Here is a 17,009-nt window from a genome sequence, read left to right on the forward strand (position 1 = left end):
GTGAACCATAAGATCTGGAGTGGGACGGAGTAGTCAATTATACTTCCACCTCTCGTTCATCAACGAATGCGCTTACCGTAGACATTTGATCCCGAGGGACAAGCGGTAAGGTGGGGAACCCGTTAAAGTCCCCACGGTAATGCGGTCTATGATGGGTTGCATCTACCAGCGAAGGAATTTATGGTAGAGCCCTGAATTGTTGTTGTGGTCGGGGGCTATCCTTAATTGGTATAAATGCACCGGCGTGGACCCAGGGTCGGGGATTGCAACAAAGGGTGGGTGTTCGAGGTAGCAGAGGAGTATGATTGGCTAAGACCTTATACCGGGCCTCACACCAAAGGAAGTGTGGACGGGAAAGCTGCCCGGTTGGCACCATGGTTAAGATCTCTTATGGGTAAAGCAACACACCTCTGCAGAGTGTAATGAATCGTGACTGTCACTCCCTGTTCCGGGTTTTGGAACTGCGAACGCTGCCGGAAAGAAACTCCATGAAGTTCTAGTAAACCAGTGAAGGCTGATGGACATAGTTCTTCTTAATAAAAGCAATCCTTTGAAGAAATGGTTATTAAAACATGCATTGGTATTAGACTTTCTGGTCTAGTATCGTAGCTAGTGCATTAAACACCTCTTTCGTAATATGAACTTGTTGAGTACGCTCGTACTCATACCACTCTTAAATCCCCTGCTTAGATTGTCTGAATCTCCTTGAGGAGGATATCGATGGCCAAGAAGGAGCAGATGGGATCTGCTATGAAGAGCCAGATCTCTCCGGAGGTGTAGAGGGAGCGGACTACCTCATCGTCTACGGAGCCGGGGAGGGTTCCGAAGGAGATCAAGCATAGTGTAACCTACCAGTAGTAGTAACCGAGCAGTGTGAACACTTAGTACTTAGCTGCTCGAGGAGAATAAATGTATAACCTGCTAAGACTCCTATATTGTAAGCTAAGTTGGGTTTACCTCGAACCCAGGAGTATTCCTCTCTGGACCCAGGAGGAACTCCGTAATGATATGTACATATAGTTTGTAATAATAAATGAATGAGTTATGGACCAGCTATGTTCTGTTGTACTACTCTGAGGGATGTAATATTTGCGGATTGGTACTTCGTGAATATTATATCAACGACTGGCATACTACAACATGCAGTGGTATGCAGGGTCATCACAATTATCCTTCGTGGGTGTGGCTCGGAGAATAGGGTGAGCCTTCGTGGCGTTGGGGAATCCTTCGTGGGACCTCCACTCCTCCAAACGTGACGTACCTTCTTGCAAAGGAAGCGAACACGGGAATACATCCTCGTCTCCGCGTGCCTCGGTTATTTCTATAAGTACATATATCTTGCTATCACTTGTGCTTCAAATATCTTGTGCCTATCTTGCTTAGCTCTAGGTTTTATTGTTGCACTTAGTTGAGCCTAGCATATTTAGGAGTTGTGCTTGTAAACTAAACGTTAGTTTAATTCCGCATTCTTACAAGCCAACTCCGCAAGGTTTTTTAAACGCCTATTCACCCCCCTCTAGGCGACATCTCGTCCTTTCACAAGGTCACAAGAGATGACAAACCACGGTATGAGTAAAGAGTACTTATCGGTAACGAGGTTGAACTAGGTATGGAGATACCGATGATCGAACCTCGGACAAGTAAAGTATCGCGGTTGACAAAGGGAATCAGTATCGTATGTTAATGTTTCAATCGATCATTGAGTTATCGCTAAATGTGTGGGAACCATTATGGATCTAGGTCCCGCTATTGGTTATTGGTCAGAGATGAGTCTCGATCATGTCCGCATAGTTCACGAACCGTAGGGTGACGCGCTTAAGGTTTGATGTTGTATAGTAGCTTCAGAATATGAGATGGAGACCGAATGTTGTTCGGAGTCTCGGATGGGATCCAGGACATCACGAGGAGGTCGAGAATGGTCCGGAGAATAAGCTTCATACAAGGAAAGTTATTTTCCGGGGTTCGGAAAAAGTTTCGGTGTTTGACCGAAGCTTATAGAAGGTTCTAGAGGGCCACCGCTGGGCCCACCACCCCGGGAGGGACCACATGGGCCAAGGCAGTGCATCCTGGCCTAATGGGCCAGGGGCACCAAGCCCTCAAGGCCCAGCCGGCCAGCCCCCTAGGGATAAGATCAAATCCCGGAGGATAAGATCAAATCCCTAAAATCGAGGGAGCAATTTTGGAAGGGGATGATTTTTGATCCCCTCTTTCCTTCCGTGTGCTGGTGAGCCCAAGGGCCTGCCTTGGCCGCCCCTCCCTCTATAAATAGAGGAGATGGGCAGCCGACCCCTTGCCCCTACACACCAAAGTCTGGCTGCCCCCTCTCTTCCTCCACCATAATTCCGCTCTGGCTTGGCGAAGCCCTGCAGTTTTTCTCCTCCACCACCACCACCACGCCGTCGTGCTGCTGGGATTCCGAGGAGAGCTACCACACCTCCGCTGCCCGCTAGAACAGGGAGAGGACGGACTTCATCGACACCGTACGCACGACCGAGTACGAAAGTGCTGCCGGATTGCAGCACAGGACTATTGACTACATCAACAACGAGATCTGATCTCGTAAGACTTTGGATCTTCGAGGGTTAGTCACTCATACATCTCGTTGCTTCGATCTTCATAGATTAGATCTTGCTTCTTCCTGGATTTGATCTTGGTTTTTGTTCATGTTCACGGTAGAATTTTTTTGTTTTTCATGCAATGAACCCTTCAATATCTTCGTAGGATCGAGCACAGTTGATGTGCGCAGGCGAATAGATTGCATCAATTTGCGTGTTTGGTGGTCGATTCGAGTTTGAATCAGTTTTCCTTTGATCATTACTGAGGTGAGCTCGAGTGAAGAAAATTTTTCAAGCTCTAGAGTATGTGGTGGTGATTGATGGAAACAACGAAGTCATAGCTACCAATGTTGGGACCCCGAGCGCAAGGTTTTTTAGAGGTTGTAGATTCTCTCCCTACAAGGATGACTCCAGGTTAAATGTTGAACTAAAGGAACATTACGTATTTTTTTCTCACTCCAGCCACCTCGAAAATCTTCAGAAAGATATATTGATGTCCCCAACAATATGTAAGTAGAAGCTACAAACAGTAGTGAAAGAAAAGTAATAAGATCACTTGAAATCTTTGTACTTTCACAATAATGAATTGCATAAATTTAAGTACTTGCGATCAGGGTACATAGATTCACTTGATCTATTTCGCGGAAACATGATGTCACAAAATAACAAGCATTTATATGAGAAAATATGATAAATACATTGGAAGAGCATGCATGTCAACTTTGATTCAAATATATATACGCATCTTGTCCTAATATTGACATACCCTTCATCCACGTGAGTATAGATAACAAATACAAATCGGTAGATAATAATATGAACATTATAATCCCTCTGTCCCACAATATAACATGTTTTGTCAAGTTTAAATAACTAATCAAAATATCTTATATTATGGGACGAGTGCAGTACGTGTTAAACATGAAATGCACATAATCGTTTAAGACATGAGAGATAGTGTGGATCCAGTGATGTAATTGCCACGTGGATATTTAGTTTGAAACTAACCAATGGCTTCATTGATTATGTCGAAAAGGATTTGGACAATTTATAAGGAAACCGTGTCATGTGGATTTGAATTATGTTTACACAAGAACAGTAATATGAAATGTGTGGGCACATCGTGTGATTTATATGACACAATGAAAGAATCGGCGAAGGTATAAATCACGAGAATTCTTGGGGCCCTGCAAAACCAGCACCCTCTCTATAAAAGAACAAAAGGAACAAGTTGAATCTCCACAAAACCAGCTGGCAGTACAAAATTTCCAATTTCCTAGAATTTTTCTAGAGTTTTCAAGACAAAAACCCTAATTACCTAGGGAATAAAGTTTCTATAACTGTTATGGTACTTCCTATAGTCAATGCAAAGCCTCCAGAGCGGACTGCATTCTTGACTAACAACGCTACACAAAGGAGCTGATAGAAGGTTGAATGAATGATTTCTTTTGTCCATAATTTTCTGAATGAAAAGTTTCTAAAAATAAAAATTTATATAGGGCCTTTTTGTCTGAAAATAAGGCACACTTTTCTACCCAATTATTGAATAATTTGTGCAACCAAATAGAAAAAAATTCAGCTGTCCAAAAATAACTATCTAGCTTTGTTAGGGATAGCTCTCAAGTAGGGCTCATTTGATTCATGGATTTTCACAGCATTTGTGTATGATTGAGATCTATGAAAATTAACCTATAGAAAACAGTCTGATTCATCAGAGCATATCCTTATAAAATAATATAATAAAAATCTTGTAGTGTAAATTTGTAAAAAAGGAGCACTAGGTTAGATTTGCACCACGATTGTATTCTCGAAAAAGATTTGCACCACGATCAAAGGAAATTTCTTCTTTCATAAGATTTAACTAGACATAACATTCTAATGCTTTCCTACACTTTACGTATCCTATAAACAAAGGAGCCGTTATTATGAGAACAAAAGTTCCAATCGCCTGAAAATCAGCTTAAAGGATGTAATCTTCTCTTTCTTAATAGATGGCCCCATTTTGCTGTGCTTACAGCAAGCCACGTCACCTAATTAAAATTTCACCTTTCCCTGATGGTTCCCGTCGCCCGCCGTACGTCCGTACGCTGACCGTCTCCTCTTTGTTCCTTTCTTTTCCGGCCTCGACTAACGTAGGTGCTTCCGGCCTGCGCCTGATGCAGCCCATATTTTCAGCCCTCCGCTCACCCCAGGCCCAGCCCATGACTATTCCTCTTCTCCCACGAACGCATAACCTTCGGCAGCTGTTCATCTTCTTGCACGTTCCTCTTCGTCTCTCCACATTGGAAACACACTTTACTGAGGTAGGCGATCAGACAGGCATACGCCTCTTTATTCCCATCCGCCCACCTCCAAACTCTTTCTATAAATAGTTGTTGAACCCCGTCCGAATATCCCGCTTCCTTTCCGTCAAGGACACCGAGCAACGCCACCGTTGGTTCGAGAATCTAGCAGAAACCCGTCTCGTACGATGGCGTCACGGCGGCCAGTCTTACACACCTGATGTGCGGCGCTGTGCTTCCACCTTCTTTGCATCTTCAGAAGAATCAAACCCCGGTCGCCAAACTGAGTGCTACCCAGAGCGCAGACGAGCCAGTCATCATAGTCGACGACGCACCCGCGTCCAAGCTTCCTAGCGTCGGCATCCCAATCAACTTTGGGGGTGGCTGTCATCGCCGGCGCCGCTGGACGGAGGTCATTGTCGTCTTCCTTCCAGCACAGCGCCAAGTCTCTTCTAGCTCAGCACATTCAGTGTGTTTACCTAGACATGCATCGTCCATGTACAAGTGAGTTCACAACTGCCTGTTTTGGTTGGAATCGAATCGAGTCATGTGGTTTGTTTTGCTTAGGTTTTCCTCCGATTCAACTGAAGGTTCACTTTTTGGGGTTGACTGCAGGAGGTGTACCTCATGTCCATTACTCGCGTTTAAGTCCTGATTTCTCTCCACTTTAAGTCCTGCAGTTCCCAAACAAACATGTTTGTGCAGTACCTCTTCCGCTTTCTAAATCAAAATTTCTACCTGCAGTACCCCAATTGTTGTTATTATTAAAGAAAGGTTCAGTCAAGCTGTTGGCTTATGCATTTCATTGTGATCTTTTATAGTTTTGGGTGTACGAAAAACATAGAGGAGCTAACTGAGTTGCCCTTACGCTGGTTTATACGGTCAGTGGCCGCTTCATAAGATGAGGATTCTGCAACATCGTTAATGCTCGCACATGATTTATGTTACCCGGCCTCCACACATAATTGATTTAGCACCTTATATTGTCAAAGCCTTTCTGGATCTCCATTACCATCTGAAAGGATGACCCCATGGAGTACACATTGTACATGCCTATTTTATCGATCACTACTCACAGTATATATTAGGTATTTTTCTGCATGATATATCATGTATATTGGTGCCTCATGAATGTTGCAAAAGTTGTCGTTTATGCATCCTCCAGTTCTAGCAGATCTGGTGGAAACATTAGCATTAGATACATTTTTATGCGGATTCACTATTTCTAGCTGCTTAAGGAGGACCTACAACAATTCATCCTCGGATCTACAGATGCATAAACATTAAGGTATTCGTATTGGTTATACTAAACACTACTATATTCCGAGAAGATAGTTGGCAGGCTTTACGTCTATAAGAATATTAATCCAATTGTTTCCAGCACACCTGGTTCGCTCCATGGATCATCTTTGTCGTGGCTTGAATATTCAAGATTGTGAGGCACACATCAAGGTTCACATAATCAAAAATACATCCTTTATCTTTTCTTCAAGAAAATAGGTTATTGAGTATTGTATTGTACAACATTTATTCATGGCTTGCAAAACCGATATTTCCTCTCTATAAAAGCAAGACGAACCTCAACAGTCCGGTAGAAAGTTTTAATTTCCGGGAAAACTTTTCTATTATTTGCAATTATTGATGGAGCAAGACTTTTCTATTATTTGCAAATTAGGAAAACACTTTTTCTATTCAATTACTGGGAAGGTGTGCGACCAAATAGAAAAAAAGTTTCAATTGTCTGCAAAAAACAAAAGAGTTTTTGGTAGGGATACTCTCAAGTAGGGTTCATCTGATTCATAGGAATTTCAAGGATTTATTTGTAAGATTAAGATCCTATGACTATTTTTCTATGGAAGGCATTTGACTCGGAGGATCATATCTCATAAAAATCTTATAACGTAAATTTATAGATTTTTTTAGGTTAGACGATCTAGTGGAAACTTACTTGACGCGGTCGCAAACGAACCGCTCGCGTCAGGCCGCTGGAAGATGCCCTTACCATGACACACTGGTCGCTTTATTGGCAGCAAAATCCAACCGACGACGATTGCAATCTGATGACGGCGGCGCTGCGGGCTAGTCCATGCCCTCGCCGCCACACCTCATATGTCCCGCCGCTAACGCAAGTCCCAGAGCTCTGGACGGACGGACGGGTGCCACCCGGTGCCTGCACTTTTTCTGCAGGCATCTCCGAACGCTTGCCACACATGCAAACCCACACGTCAACAAAAGTCAGTTCAGCAGCGTATACAGACGACGCCCGTGGTTTCTGGCAGAAACGCTAGCTTTGTGGCTCCCCACATCGAGATCTGCTTACACAGAGCACCCGATCCCCCCACAACTAGGAAAAGGAAAAACAAAACACTGGCTGGGTAGTGACATGCCATTTGGTGCGAGATAACTATGCGAGCGTAGCTCCTCCGTCTCTCTCACTGTCCACCTCTGTTCTGATCCCCCTCTTCTCCTCCGCCCATTTCTTGTTCCGGCGATCATCCCGGTAGCCCGGCGAGAGGGACGGCGCAGGTGATTCCTCGGACTTGTATACACGCTCCCTTGAGATTTCTGCTTCTCTCCGTCGTCGTCTCCTCCTCCCCTCCGCTATAAAAGAGACGCGGCCATGTGCGTGTGCTGACAGGCGCTACCTGCTTGCTTTGCTTCGCCACTCGCTGGCGTTCAGCTCGCAGGTGGTTGCCTCGTCCATTCCCCACCGCCGCCGCCGCCTCCGCCGCTCCGTCCGTTGGGGTCCCACCGGCGAAGCTGCTTCGCCGCTGTTTCCTGTAGGTGGCGGTATCCCCTGGAACACTCTCGCTCGCAGCAGGTCAGCAAGCGCTTTTTCTCCTCTTCTCCCTTATCTCCCTTTTTTCGATTCTCTGCTTTAAATTAAGCTTGGGAATATGCCCGACAAAATAGGTTAGGTCACTCATGTCATGATCCGAATGCCATCTACTAGTCTTCTTCCGGGTCCCAGGTTTGCAAGAGTCTAGAAGGAAATGGGGATATGCCTTTGTACCGCTAGAATTTCATCAGTTTTTTTGCCCAGTGAAATTCTGCTTCACAAACTATTATAGCCCATGTACAAAAGTACAAGTCGTGTGAAATACTGCACTAGTCAGAGTACTTAATATATACGCGACTATACACACGTTTTTCGTTTCGAGAAAGCTCGTCGCCATGGTGTTTTAGGATTATTACGCATATGTTTTGCACACCATGTCATTGTCGCGTGGGCATGGCACACCAACTGACGAATAATGTGTACACTTGGCTGCATCCATCTGTCGCTTTCGCCAACGCAAGCTCGTCTCCACATAACATCGCTGGGGTATGGTGGTCTTTACATGGTGGTGCTAGAAGGGGAAAAGAGTTGTCTATGCACATGTGGTTCTTGAAGCTCCGCATCAGTTCCAGGAGACACGCGCTGTACCGCTCGATGAACCTCCACCGCTAGCTTTGGGGAACACAGAGGGTCACGTGGGACAACCTGTACGTGGTGGCGCCCTCTATAAGGAGTGTAGTAGGACCCATACGATCAACCGGCTCACGTGCTATCGTGTACCCAACTAAAATACCCGTGGTTTGTTGTACTAGTTCATTAATTATGTTCCAGCTAGGTGCAAGGTAGAGCTATAGTATTGGACAAGGATTTTGTGCACATGGGAGTCAGTGCTCCCTTCACTTTTGAATTTTTGAAAATTTTAGATTCTTATATTTCTCTGCTTTCAAAAATTATGACATTAAATATGTAGATAGATGTGTATACGAGGATTGGAATCAAAAAAGTCTCGTCAAAAAATACGTTATATTTTGGGAGATGCAAAAAAGATAAATTTCTGACAGTAAACTGACAAAATATACGTACAATTGTACTACTATTTATAGTCAGAAATTTGTCTTTTTTGTATTTTCCAAAATACAAAGTATTTTTTGATGGGACTTTTTTCACTACACTCCTCGTGTCTAAATCTATCTACATATTTAATACCATAATTTTTGAAAACATAAAAGAGCGAGATTTTGAAAATTTTCAAAAATCCAAAAGTCCAAGCAGCACTTGTGCTCATGTGCACATGGTACTTTCCGTATAGTATTCAATTACTTACTTGTGTTGTATCACATACACTTTTTATATGCAGCTTAAAAATGGTGTTCTTAATGACGATGTACATAGTTTCTACCCACTAATGGTTATGGATAAATAGATTGTTTTTTTTTAACAATCCAAAAGATTAGCCAATGACCCTTACCCAAGCGGTCAAAGCCAACATCATAAACATCAACACAACAAAAGCGATATTCCGGAGTCGCTGCTCTAACTTCGACGTTATCGACCACCAAGGTTGGTGTAGGGTTATCACCTGGGGCTCACCAAGCTCGAAAGTCCCTTTCGCCTATCCGCCAAAGGTGGTGCAGGATGTTTGTAACTCTCCCCCGCCGACCACCACCAACTCGCTCCCATGGGTCCCTATAGTTGGCGGGCCAACAACATAACTCGACGCCGTGCCTGGAACCGCCACGCGCGCGTCGAGCCACCTCCTATCCCACCTGGAAACTAGTGTTGTACGGGTCCATTGTCCCATCATCATCCAGGGACCATGCCAAGCTGCAGCCAGACGAGCACCAACCATGACACATCCGACCAATGGCCATAGCGGGAACGTGATGTCCTCGGTCGGATCTGTGCAGCCGAGCCTAGCACCCCACACACGCCCATGCCTAGGTTCAAAGTTGCACGAACGAATAACAACCCTATCGGATCATCACCATTGGCCAGATCATCATCTAAGCGAACAGATAGGGTGTCGCTAGCCACCAACATGGTCGGGACGGCCACACCCGCTACCACCGCTCACCACCACCGCACCAACATGCACAGCTAGCTAGTGCAAGGTGCCGATGACCTGCCGCACGTAGTGTCGCGGCCCACCACCTGAGCCCAAATTTGGCCCGCCACCGGCATGTGTGGCCATCCCTGTTGTGGCCACCTTCCGGAGTGACATGCCTTCAACCGCATGAGCACTGTTGCCAAGCCTTGCAAATATCTCCCATGCACCCCAGGATTCTGCCGGCAGCGCGCCACCCTAAGTCGTTCCGCCTTCACAACAATACCTTGTGTTGGGCTTCACCTCTGCAGCACCACCTCACGTCGGGCTGCCGCCCCGGCTTCATGGCCCCACCGACACGGTCAAAGTTGGCGGCAGCGGAGGCGGAAGGAGCATGGGAAGGGTACCCTGCCAAAGCTAGGGTTTTGTGGCCCGGGTCGCTAGGGAGGTGACCCAAGGAGCCAACAGATTAGTGTACATGTTCTATCTACTATTAAATATGTAGGAATATTGCCCTAATATGAGAGTTTTTGCATTCATTAATAGAAGAATGGGTACAAGAGACCAATGGTTGGTTATTATTGCCCTGGGAAAGAAACCAAAGAAACCATACAGAGCCTTTGCTTATAACTAAGATTTAGGAATTCGAACTAGAAAACAGGAAGCTGGGTAATGCAACTGCAGACCTGGGAACTCCTGCCACTTTTAGCCTAGTTAGTACTGCTCAACACGTGCTCATTACAACCCATCACTGAGCCAAAACTCAAAAGCCACATAAATTTTCACATTGGAGCTGTTTTTTACTAGTGGCATTATAGTTAAAACGATTAGGTTTTGAACAGGTGACTCGGGTATTGACATTGTTTTTCTAGTCTTTGACATTAGGACATCTATTTGAACTCTTAATTATACATACAGTAAAAAAGCTCTAAATAGATTCGCAATTTTGGAGGGGATGATCCATCCATGAGCCTCAGTAGGTACCCTTAGAAATTCGTTTCACTTTGCTATGATGTACTAGTAGCAGTTTGTCGACTTAATTAGTTAAATTAGGCTCCAACATATGTAGTAAAAAAAAAAAAGGAATTTAACCCTTTCATGCTTACTTTAACTAGTTATTTCGGTTTTCTACTGGCTGCTTTAACTATAACCCCGGCTCTTTTTATTGGCTTGTTCTTATGAATTTGTATGTTTCCTTTTTTTAAAGCAGGCCTAGCAGTTCATTTACAAGTAGCCCAAGAAGGTGTGGTCATCATGCAGTCATATTTGACGCCCTTCTTGCCTAACACTGCCATGGCAAAGAAGGAAATGCATTCCTTGCTCGGAAATTGCGCACATGTATTTGGCATGTCATTAGAGAATACAATTCAGGGCTACCAAGTCACCACAAATATGGGGCATCTACCTGCCTTGATCATAAAGCGCTCCGTTCTCATTACTGGTAGCGCAATTTTATCCATTGCCATCCGCTACAGAGCTCTACTTGACAGATGGATACTGCACAAGTTTGCTGTCTCCCAGGTTAGTAGTTCAACACTGCCTTTGTCCACATGCATCGTGACTTTGAAGTTCTGTTAGTACCTCAGTTCTGCAAATAAACACTCAATACCTCGATTCATTATTGCTACATAATATTTGTTCCCTTTTCTTGAAATGGGCATAACCTAGAAATATATTTTGTTGATCCTACCTTAATCACACTTCTGACTGCACAATGTGGCAGGGCGCACCTACTCACTCCGCCATGCTATTGAGATCCTGTTGGCAGCGTATATCCTTGCCTTTGTTTGTTGGCATTGGTTTTCTGATGGCAAGGCTCTATAACTACATTAGCATTCACAGCTTTATCTATGGTCGGCAAGTCATCCGCAGTGTCGAAGCTAACATTCAAAGTGATTCAGTCATTGAGAATAATGAGTTGTCCAATCAGCAATCCATCATTCCAAGTTTGTTTGGCGGGAAGCACGTTTATGCCCGTCTAGCGCTTCAGTGTATTTTCAGCACTGCCATGTTAAAGGCACAACTAGCGCCAAAGTCGATCAGTTTCAAGGCGAGGTGCTTACAGAAGAAGCATGATATCAGTGCGCTTCGGAGTATCGTGGCAAGAAATGGACAGTGGCTGACATACATTGGGGCGTTGGTGACTCTACAGATATTTTTACAGCTAAATAAAGTGAACACTAGGTCTTCGCTGCTGCCGATGCTGTTTCAAACAACAAGTTCGAGGAGCAGAGCTGCTGTTGTCGGTACTATTGTGATAATTTTGGTGAACTCATGTGGCATTCTTGGTTCTGCCTTTACAATAAAACAGCATGGTCGTGCAGCAACGTTAACTGTCAGTGTTGTTCTGATGGTATTTTGCCAGGTAAAATGAAAAAGGTCTAAATTCTGCAGGTCCTGTTATATACAGTATTTTCCTTGCAAACTACTGACATGAATCATTACTCAAAATTCTTGCTGCAAGATCGTGATTCCATCGATCCTGGAATTCCACATCGGGCTAGGCGGCGGAAGCCGAATGCCGAGGGGATACACCGCCGCGATGTTCGTGCTCACCTGCGTCGTCTCCTGCGGCCTCAGCTGGTCATGGGGCTCCATGTTCTGGACCGTTCCTGGCAACAAGACCCACTCGGCTGGGCAGGTTGCCGGCATGGCTCTCAACCTGGTCTTCTGCTTCGCCCAGATGCAGTACTTCCTGGTGCTGCTGTGGCGGCTGAGGAGTGCCCTCCTTGCGTACTACGCCATGTGGATTTGGTCATGATAAAATTGCTTTCAGCTCAGAAAACCATGGCTAGCTAGCTAGATGATTGTGCGGTGCGTTTGCTGTGGACTCTGGTTAACTGCTAGTGGAGTAGTTTGATTGGCGGATACGTATATAGTTCGCCTGTATAAGGTCTGTACTAGTCTACAGATGAACAAGATGTAGTTCCACTGTTCCACGGCTGCAACGCAATCAAGTATCCTATTATAAGCTTTTCTAAGTCTTCAGTTTGACTACAATTTTGTTCATAGTAGCCTGATTGTGGTGCTCCGAAGTTGATGTGCATCCATCGCATTCACCCACATCGCATAGATAAAATCAAGGATACCAAAAACAAGAAGAAGGGGAGATCCCTTCGCGGGGCAAGCAACACCACGTCACGAGAATACGATCTTTGTTTACTCCGATCTGGTGTTGACTTCCACAGGAAATACGCATATATTTTGCTGTCCTGCCAACGCTTTCTGAATGAATTTATGCGATCAGCGGTATACTCAGGTCCACTTTGGATCTTTTTTTTTTGGACAATCAATACCACATATATTCATAGTAATAAATAGTACATGGTAACGATTACAAAATAAAGTCTAAAAGATAGTAATAAATCTTCGAGGTCTTTAATTTCTTTCTTCTTCCAGAACACAATCTTGCACTCTTCTGAAGGCAGCCAAAGATAGATAACGAACCATAGACCTGTAGATACCGACGAAAGTACTCCCATAATTTTTTGAGCCGCAATGTCAAGGCTGCGTGCACGCACGCAACCATTAAAACAGTCATACGACATCAGCAAGAGTGCCAACACCAGTATGTCAGAGAATAATAACCGATTAGCTTTGTCGTCGTTGATGGAGAGCCGATAGTACGAATCACCATTGTCGAGGACGTAGCAGCCGGGACAAAAACTGCGAGGGTAATCCTCCTGGCGGCAACAACGACAAAAGATCCAAAATCGATCTGGCGAAGCAAGATCTGAAGGCCCATACCTAGAAAATTGTGATCGTTCACCACCACCATTGACGTCGGGAAGAAGATCTCGTCGCCGAACAAGAGGCCGAAGATCACTTATTGCAGATGATGCCATCTCCATTGAGGGGAAACCAACAAGAAGACGGGTACCAAAATCCTAACATAATCTATAGAAAACAATACTTTTATTGAAAACTCCACGCATAGATCGGGTTTCCCACTCCTCCCGACGCCGGCGAAGCCGACCGGAGGAAGGAAAACCGATCTATGGAGGAGAATGAACTAGATGCGGCTAGGGTTGAGGCGGCGGCTAGGGCTGGGTTTCCGTCAAAAGAAAAGATCTGACGGGGTCAGGTCCAATTTGGACCTTAAGCGACTAAAACTGCGTACCATTTCAAATGTGAGGCATTGAACGGACGCGCATTTGGGCAAGACCTTATGGTGCCCGGACCCTATCTCCCGCCGTCCATTTGCCTTAAGATTAGTAACTCGTTTTTGCAAAAAAGATCCTAGGTTTTACCAGATTAACATCTACCAGTCCTTATTTATAAAGTTCTTTACAAATTCCAATGTGTATCCATTATTGTAATCTGAAGTTCTTCCAAATTTGGACATGGATATCTAACAGTTAACAATGGATCCACAAAATGCAGTGTGTATCCATAGATTTCTGTACAAGTAACATTTTTCCACAACAAGAAATCCATGGAAAATTATAAGGAACCAATGGATACGTTTATTAATACAAGATCCATAGAGATCTTCATAAGAAAATGGATTTGGCATCAATATTCAACAGACTGAAAAAAGTATCCATCAAAAAATATTCAGAAGATCCATTCGAAAACAAGCTTGGATCCATTTATTCATACAAGATTCACACAATATCCTAACAAAAAAAAGGAACCCTAAAAAATTTGGATATCTCTCTGTGGATCTTGCCGGAGAGAGCCTCTGGGGCTCGTCCGGCCACGGCGGCGGCCTTCTTCGGCCGGAGAAGGGTGCGGGGAGGATAGCGGCGGCAACGTGCCACCCTGCAACGAGGAGGCGGGTCTCTCCCGCGTCCAGCAGGCGGCCGATGCGTAGTGCCCGCGCGAAGACGCTCAGCTCCTCCCCGCCAGAACTCGCGGTGAAGGGCGACGGAGTGCGGCGGTGGTCGGTGGCGGCCAGCTGTCGGTGACAGTTGGCGAAGACGGCGCTAAGAAGCGTTGCGGCGGAGCCAGGGGCTGATTCGGTGGGGATTTAGGGTTTCAATCAGATTTGGGGAACTTATACACATGCGGGGACTATCTCCTGATTTCAAAGAGGTGAAGAGTTATTTCGCAAAAACGCTGCGCGCAAATCTCCAGCGGTTTCCGACGGGCGGGATTGAGTCCGGGCGCCATAACGTCCGCTCGATGTCTTTATCGGCATTGAACTGTGATTCATGCAATCGGATATGGACTTGTTGACTTGTTCTATGCCAGCACCAACATGAGGTTAGTAATTGTAAAGAAATCCCATTTTGTGATACACCTTGGCCTCAGGGTAGAAAACCTAAAAACATGTGCGGCTAATTTTTGCGGTCTTCATGAAGAAAATAATTGGAGTATCAGGCAATTCTTACTCGAGACTGTGTGGATTGGCATTTGGCAACATGAGTGTGAAGCTTCTCATGCCCGGCGTTCAGTCAATTTGTGGACCTATGGTCAAGCTTCCATAATTGCACTTGGTAAAAAAAAAAAAATCGAGGATGACATCTCTACTACTTATAAAGGCACGAAGTGCCGTTGGAAAACTACATCTCAGCCATCCGTTAGGATCAATTTAACACTCCAGATTTGTTTCATCTCCCCACCCGTCACACCCTTACTTTCCCACCCGTAAGACAAAAAATCAGCCACCAAATCCGGAACAAACTTAACTTACCCATAATCTCCTACCTCAAACGCATAATCTCCAGCCACCAATTTCGGAACAAACTTAACTTACCCATAATCTCCTACCTCAAACAGACTACACCAGGCCATCCTCCCACGCCAGATCCACACATCATCGCATCCCAGCCGTGCCAAACCTGCATCACGCAGGTCCGGACGACGACCGCATACCACGACGGCACACACAGCCACCTGCAGGAGATCGTCCAGCACGCGAGCCTCCACACATCAACGCATCCCTGCCGCGACAACCCTGCATCGCCAAGTCCAGACCACGACCGCACCCAGAAGATGCAAAACGAAAATTCAGGTTTCGTACTAATCAATACAATTCTTAGGCCTAATACAACCTCATTCTCCTCATCTATATTACATATCCAATCTGGTTAATAGATCCTGGAGATACCAATCCTCGGCGTGCTGCAAATAGACAATCACATTTGACCACTTTATCTGAAGGTATTTCATAATCTCACTCTTTTTGTTGATTTCTGGCGTCCAATGTGTATATTCTGAAATAAACAACACATATGGTATGAGAACAGAATGAAATAATTGACATCACATACAAAATCTTTCCAGTAAAATGTTTCCAATATATCCGACGAAGTATTGCTGCATCTACTGTATATCATGTAACTTTGTTCATGAGCTTATTCTCGACAGGACTAATGGCTCATTCCAAGTAAAATCTTTCAAATATATCTGACTGAAGTTATATGTATACTGAATTGGTACTGAAGTGAGAGCAACACATTAGAAGTACTGGAGCTCAAGAATAAGCAAAGAAAACAACTGTAAAATGGTTTCCCTTTTCCAATTTTAGGATGTCATTTGGAAGGAAACAAAGACAAGGCTGACCTGCAATCTTCCAGCAGTATCCACTACATTCACATCAATATTATTTATTTTCCTCTTCCACTGCATTCTTGGTTATTTCTGTAGGTTGGCCTCTGTTCCTTGTCGGTAAACAGGCACACCCACCTGTCAATGCCTTTTATTAGACAAGCACAAACTGTAGCAATACAATCAGAAAGAAAATGTAACTTGATAGCTTCAACTCTTGATATATTTATAAACAAGTATATGTTCACCCAATACGGAGAGTTGAATAATGGCAACCCAGTACACATCTGCAAGGATCAGCATACAATTCTTATCGTGAGTGTTGATGCCCTGTTGAGATTATCAAAAATAAAGCACCAGTTACTCCATATAAGGCCCGAGTATTGCGCAATCAGTAGTCTTCTCTACACCTTGCAGGCCTGCTTCCAATTAATCAGGGAGTAGCTTACAATCGTTGATCAGACAAACAGAGATGAACGCATGTACCTGTGTGGTTCGTAGTTAATTGATCATGAAATTATTTTGACAGGAGTGATGGTTCGGCCTGCTTTAGGCGATACAAGAACCGTACTCAACCGAGGTTCTGAAACAACAAAAGGTATAGACGACAACAACATTTTTAAACAACTTTACTATCCATATGCTTGCTGCATCTACTGTATATCATGTTCATGAGCTTATTATGACAGGACTAATGGCTCGGGCTTCTTTAAGTGACATAACAAATGTACTCAACAGACCTTCTGATTCAACACAAGGTATGAATGAAAATATTATTTTTTAAAAAATTTCCTATTCATATGCTTACTACTAGATCTTATATATATGTTTCAATTCATCCGCGCAGGTCTAAA

The 17,009-nt window shown here is 44.4% G+C and overlaps 1 protein-coding gene and 1 long non-coding RNA gene across 4 annotated transcripts; one reads left to right on the forward strand and one right to left on the reverse strand.

The window, feature by feature from the left end:
- The first annotated feature begins 7,226 nt into the window (after positions 1 to 7,226).
- Positions 7,227 to 12,660, forward strand: LOC124692802 (sugar transport protein MST1-like). 2 transcript variants are annotated; one of them, XM_047226235.1, is made up of 4 exons: positions 7,227 to 7,658; positions 10,868 to 11,181; positions 11,384 to 12,025; positions 12,125 to 12,660. In XM_047226235.1, the coding sequence occupies exons 2-4, from the start codon at positions 10,915 to 10,917 to the stop codon at positions 12,419 to 12,421; spliced, it is 1,206 nt and encodes a 401-aa protein (XP_047082191.1). In that variant the 5' UTR covers positions 7,227 to 7,658; positions 10,868 to 10,914; the 3' UTR covers positions 12,422 to 12,660. The 2 variants fall into 2 exon arrangements, with proteins under 2 accessions (XP_047082191.1, XP_047082190.1); XM_047226234.1 differs by having other exon boundaries at positions 10,871 to 11,181.
- Positions 12,661 to 15,601: 2,941 nt separating this feature from the next.
- On the reverse strand, positions 15,602 to 16,619 carry LOC124687945. Of its 2 annotated transcripts, XR_006998368.1 has the most exons (3): positions 16,404 to 16,619; positions 16,171 to 16,293; positions 15,602 to 15,821 (listed from the first exon to the last, which is right to left on the reverse strand). It is a non-coding gene; the product is annotated as an uncharacterized LOC124687945 (long non-coding RNA). The 2 variants fall into 2 exon arrangements; XR_006998367.1 differs by lacking the exon at positions 16,404 to 16,619 and having other exon boundaries at positions 16,171 to 16,383.
- Positions 16,620 to 17,009: the final 390 nt, after the last annotated feature.

The sequence above is a fragment of the Lolium rigidum genome, chromosome 2 (genome assembly GCF_022539505.1).
Source record: "Lolium rigidum isolate FL_2022 chromosome 2, APGP_CSIRO_Lrig_0.1, whole genome shotgun sequence".
Taxonomy (NCBI): Eukaryota; Viridiplantae; Streptophyta; class Magnoliopsida; order Poales; family Poaceae; genus Lolium; species Lolium rigidum.

Coding starts and splice junctions, on each gene's coding strand:
- LOC124692802 (XM_047226235.1), top strand. CDS start 10,915: ATGCAGTCATATTTGACGCCCTTCTTGCCTAACACTGCCATGGCAAAG. Junction 11,182..11,383: donor ACAAGTTTGCTGTCTCCCAG/GTTAGTAGTTCA, acceptor ACAATGTGGCAG/GGCGCACCTACTCACTCCGC. Junction 12,026..12,124: donor TTCTGATGGTATTTTGCCAG/GTAAAATGAAAA, acceptor TCTTGCTGCAAG/ATCGTGATTCCATCGATCCT.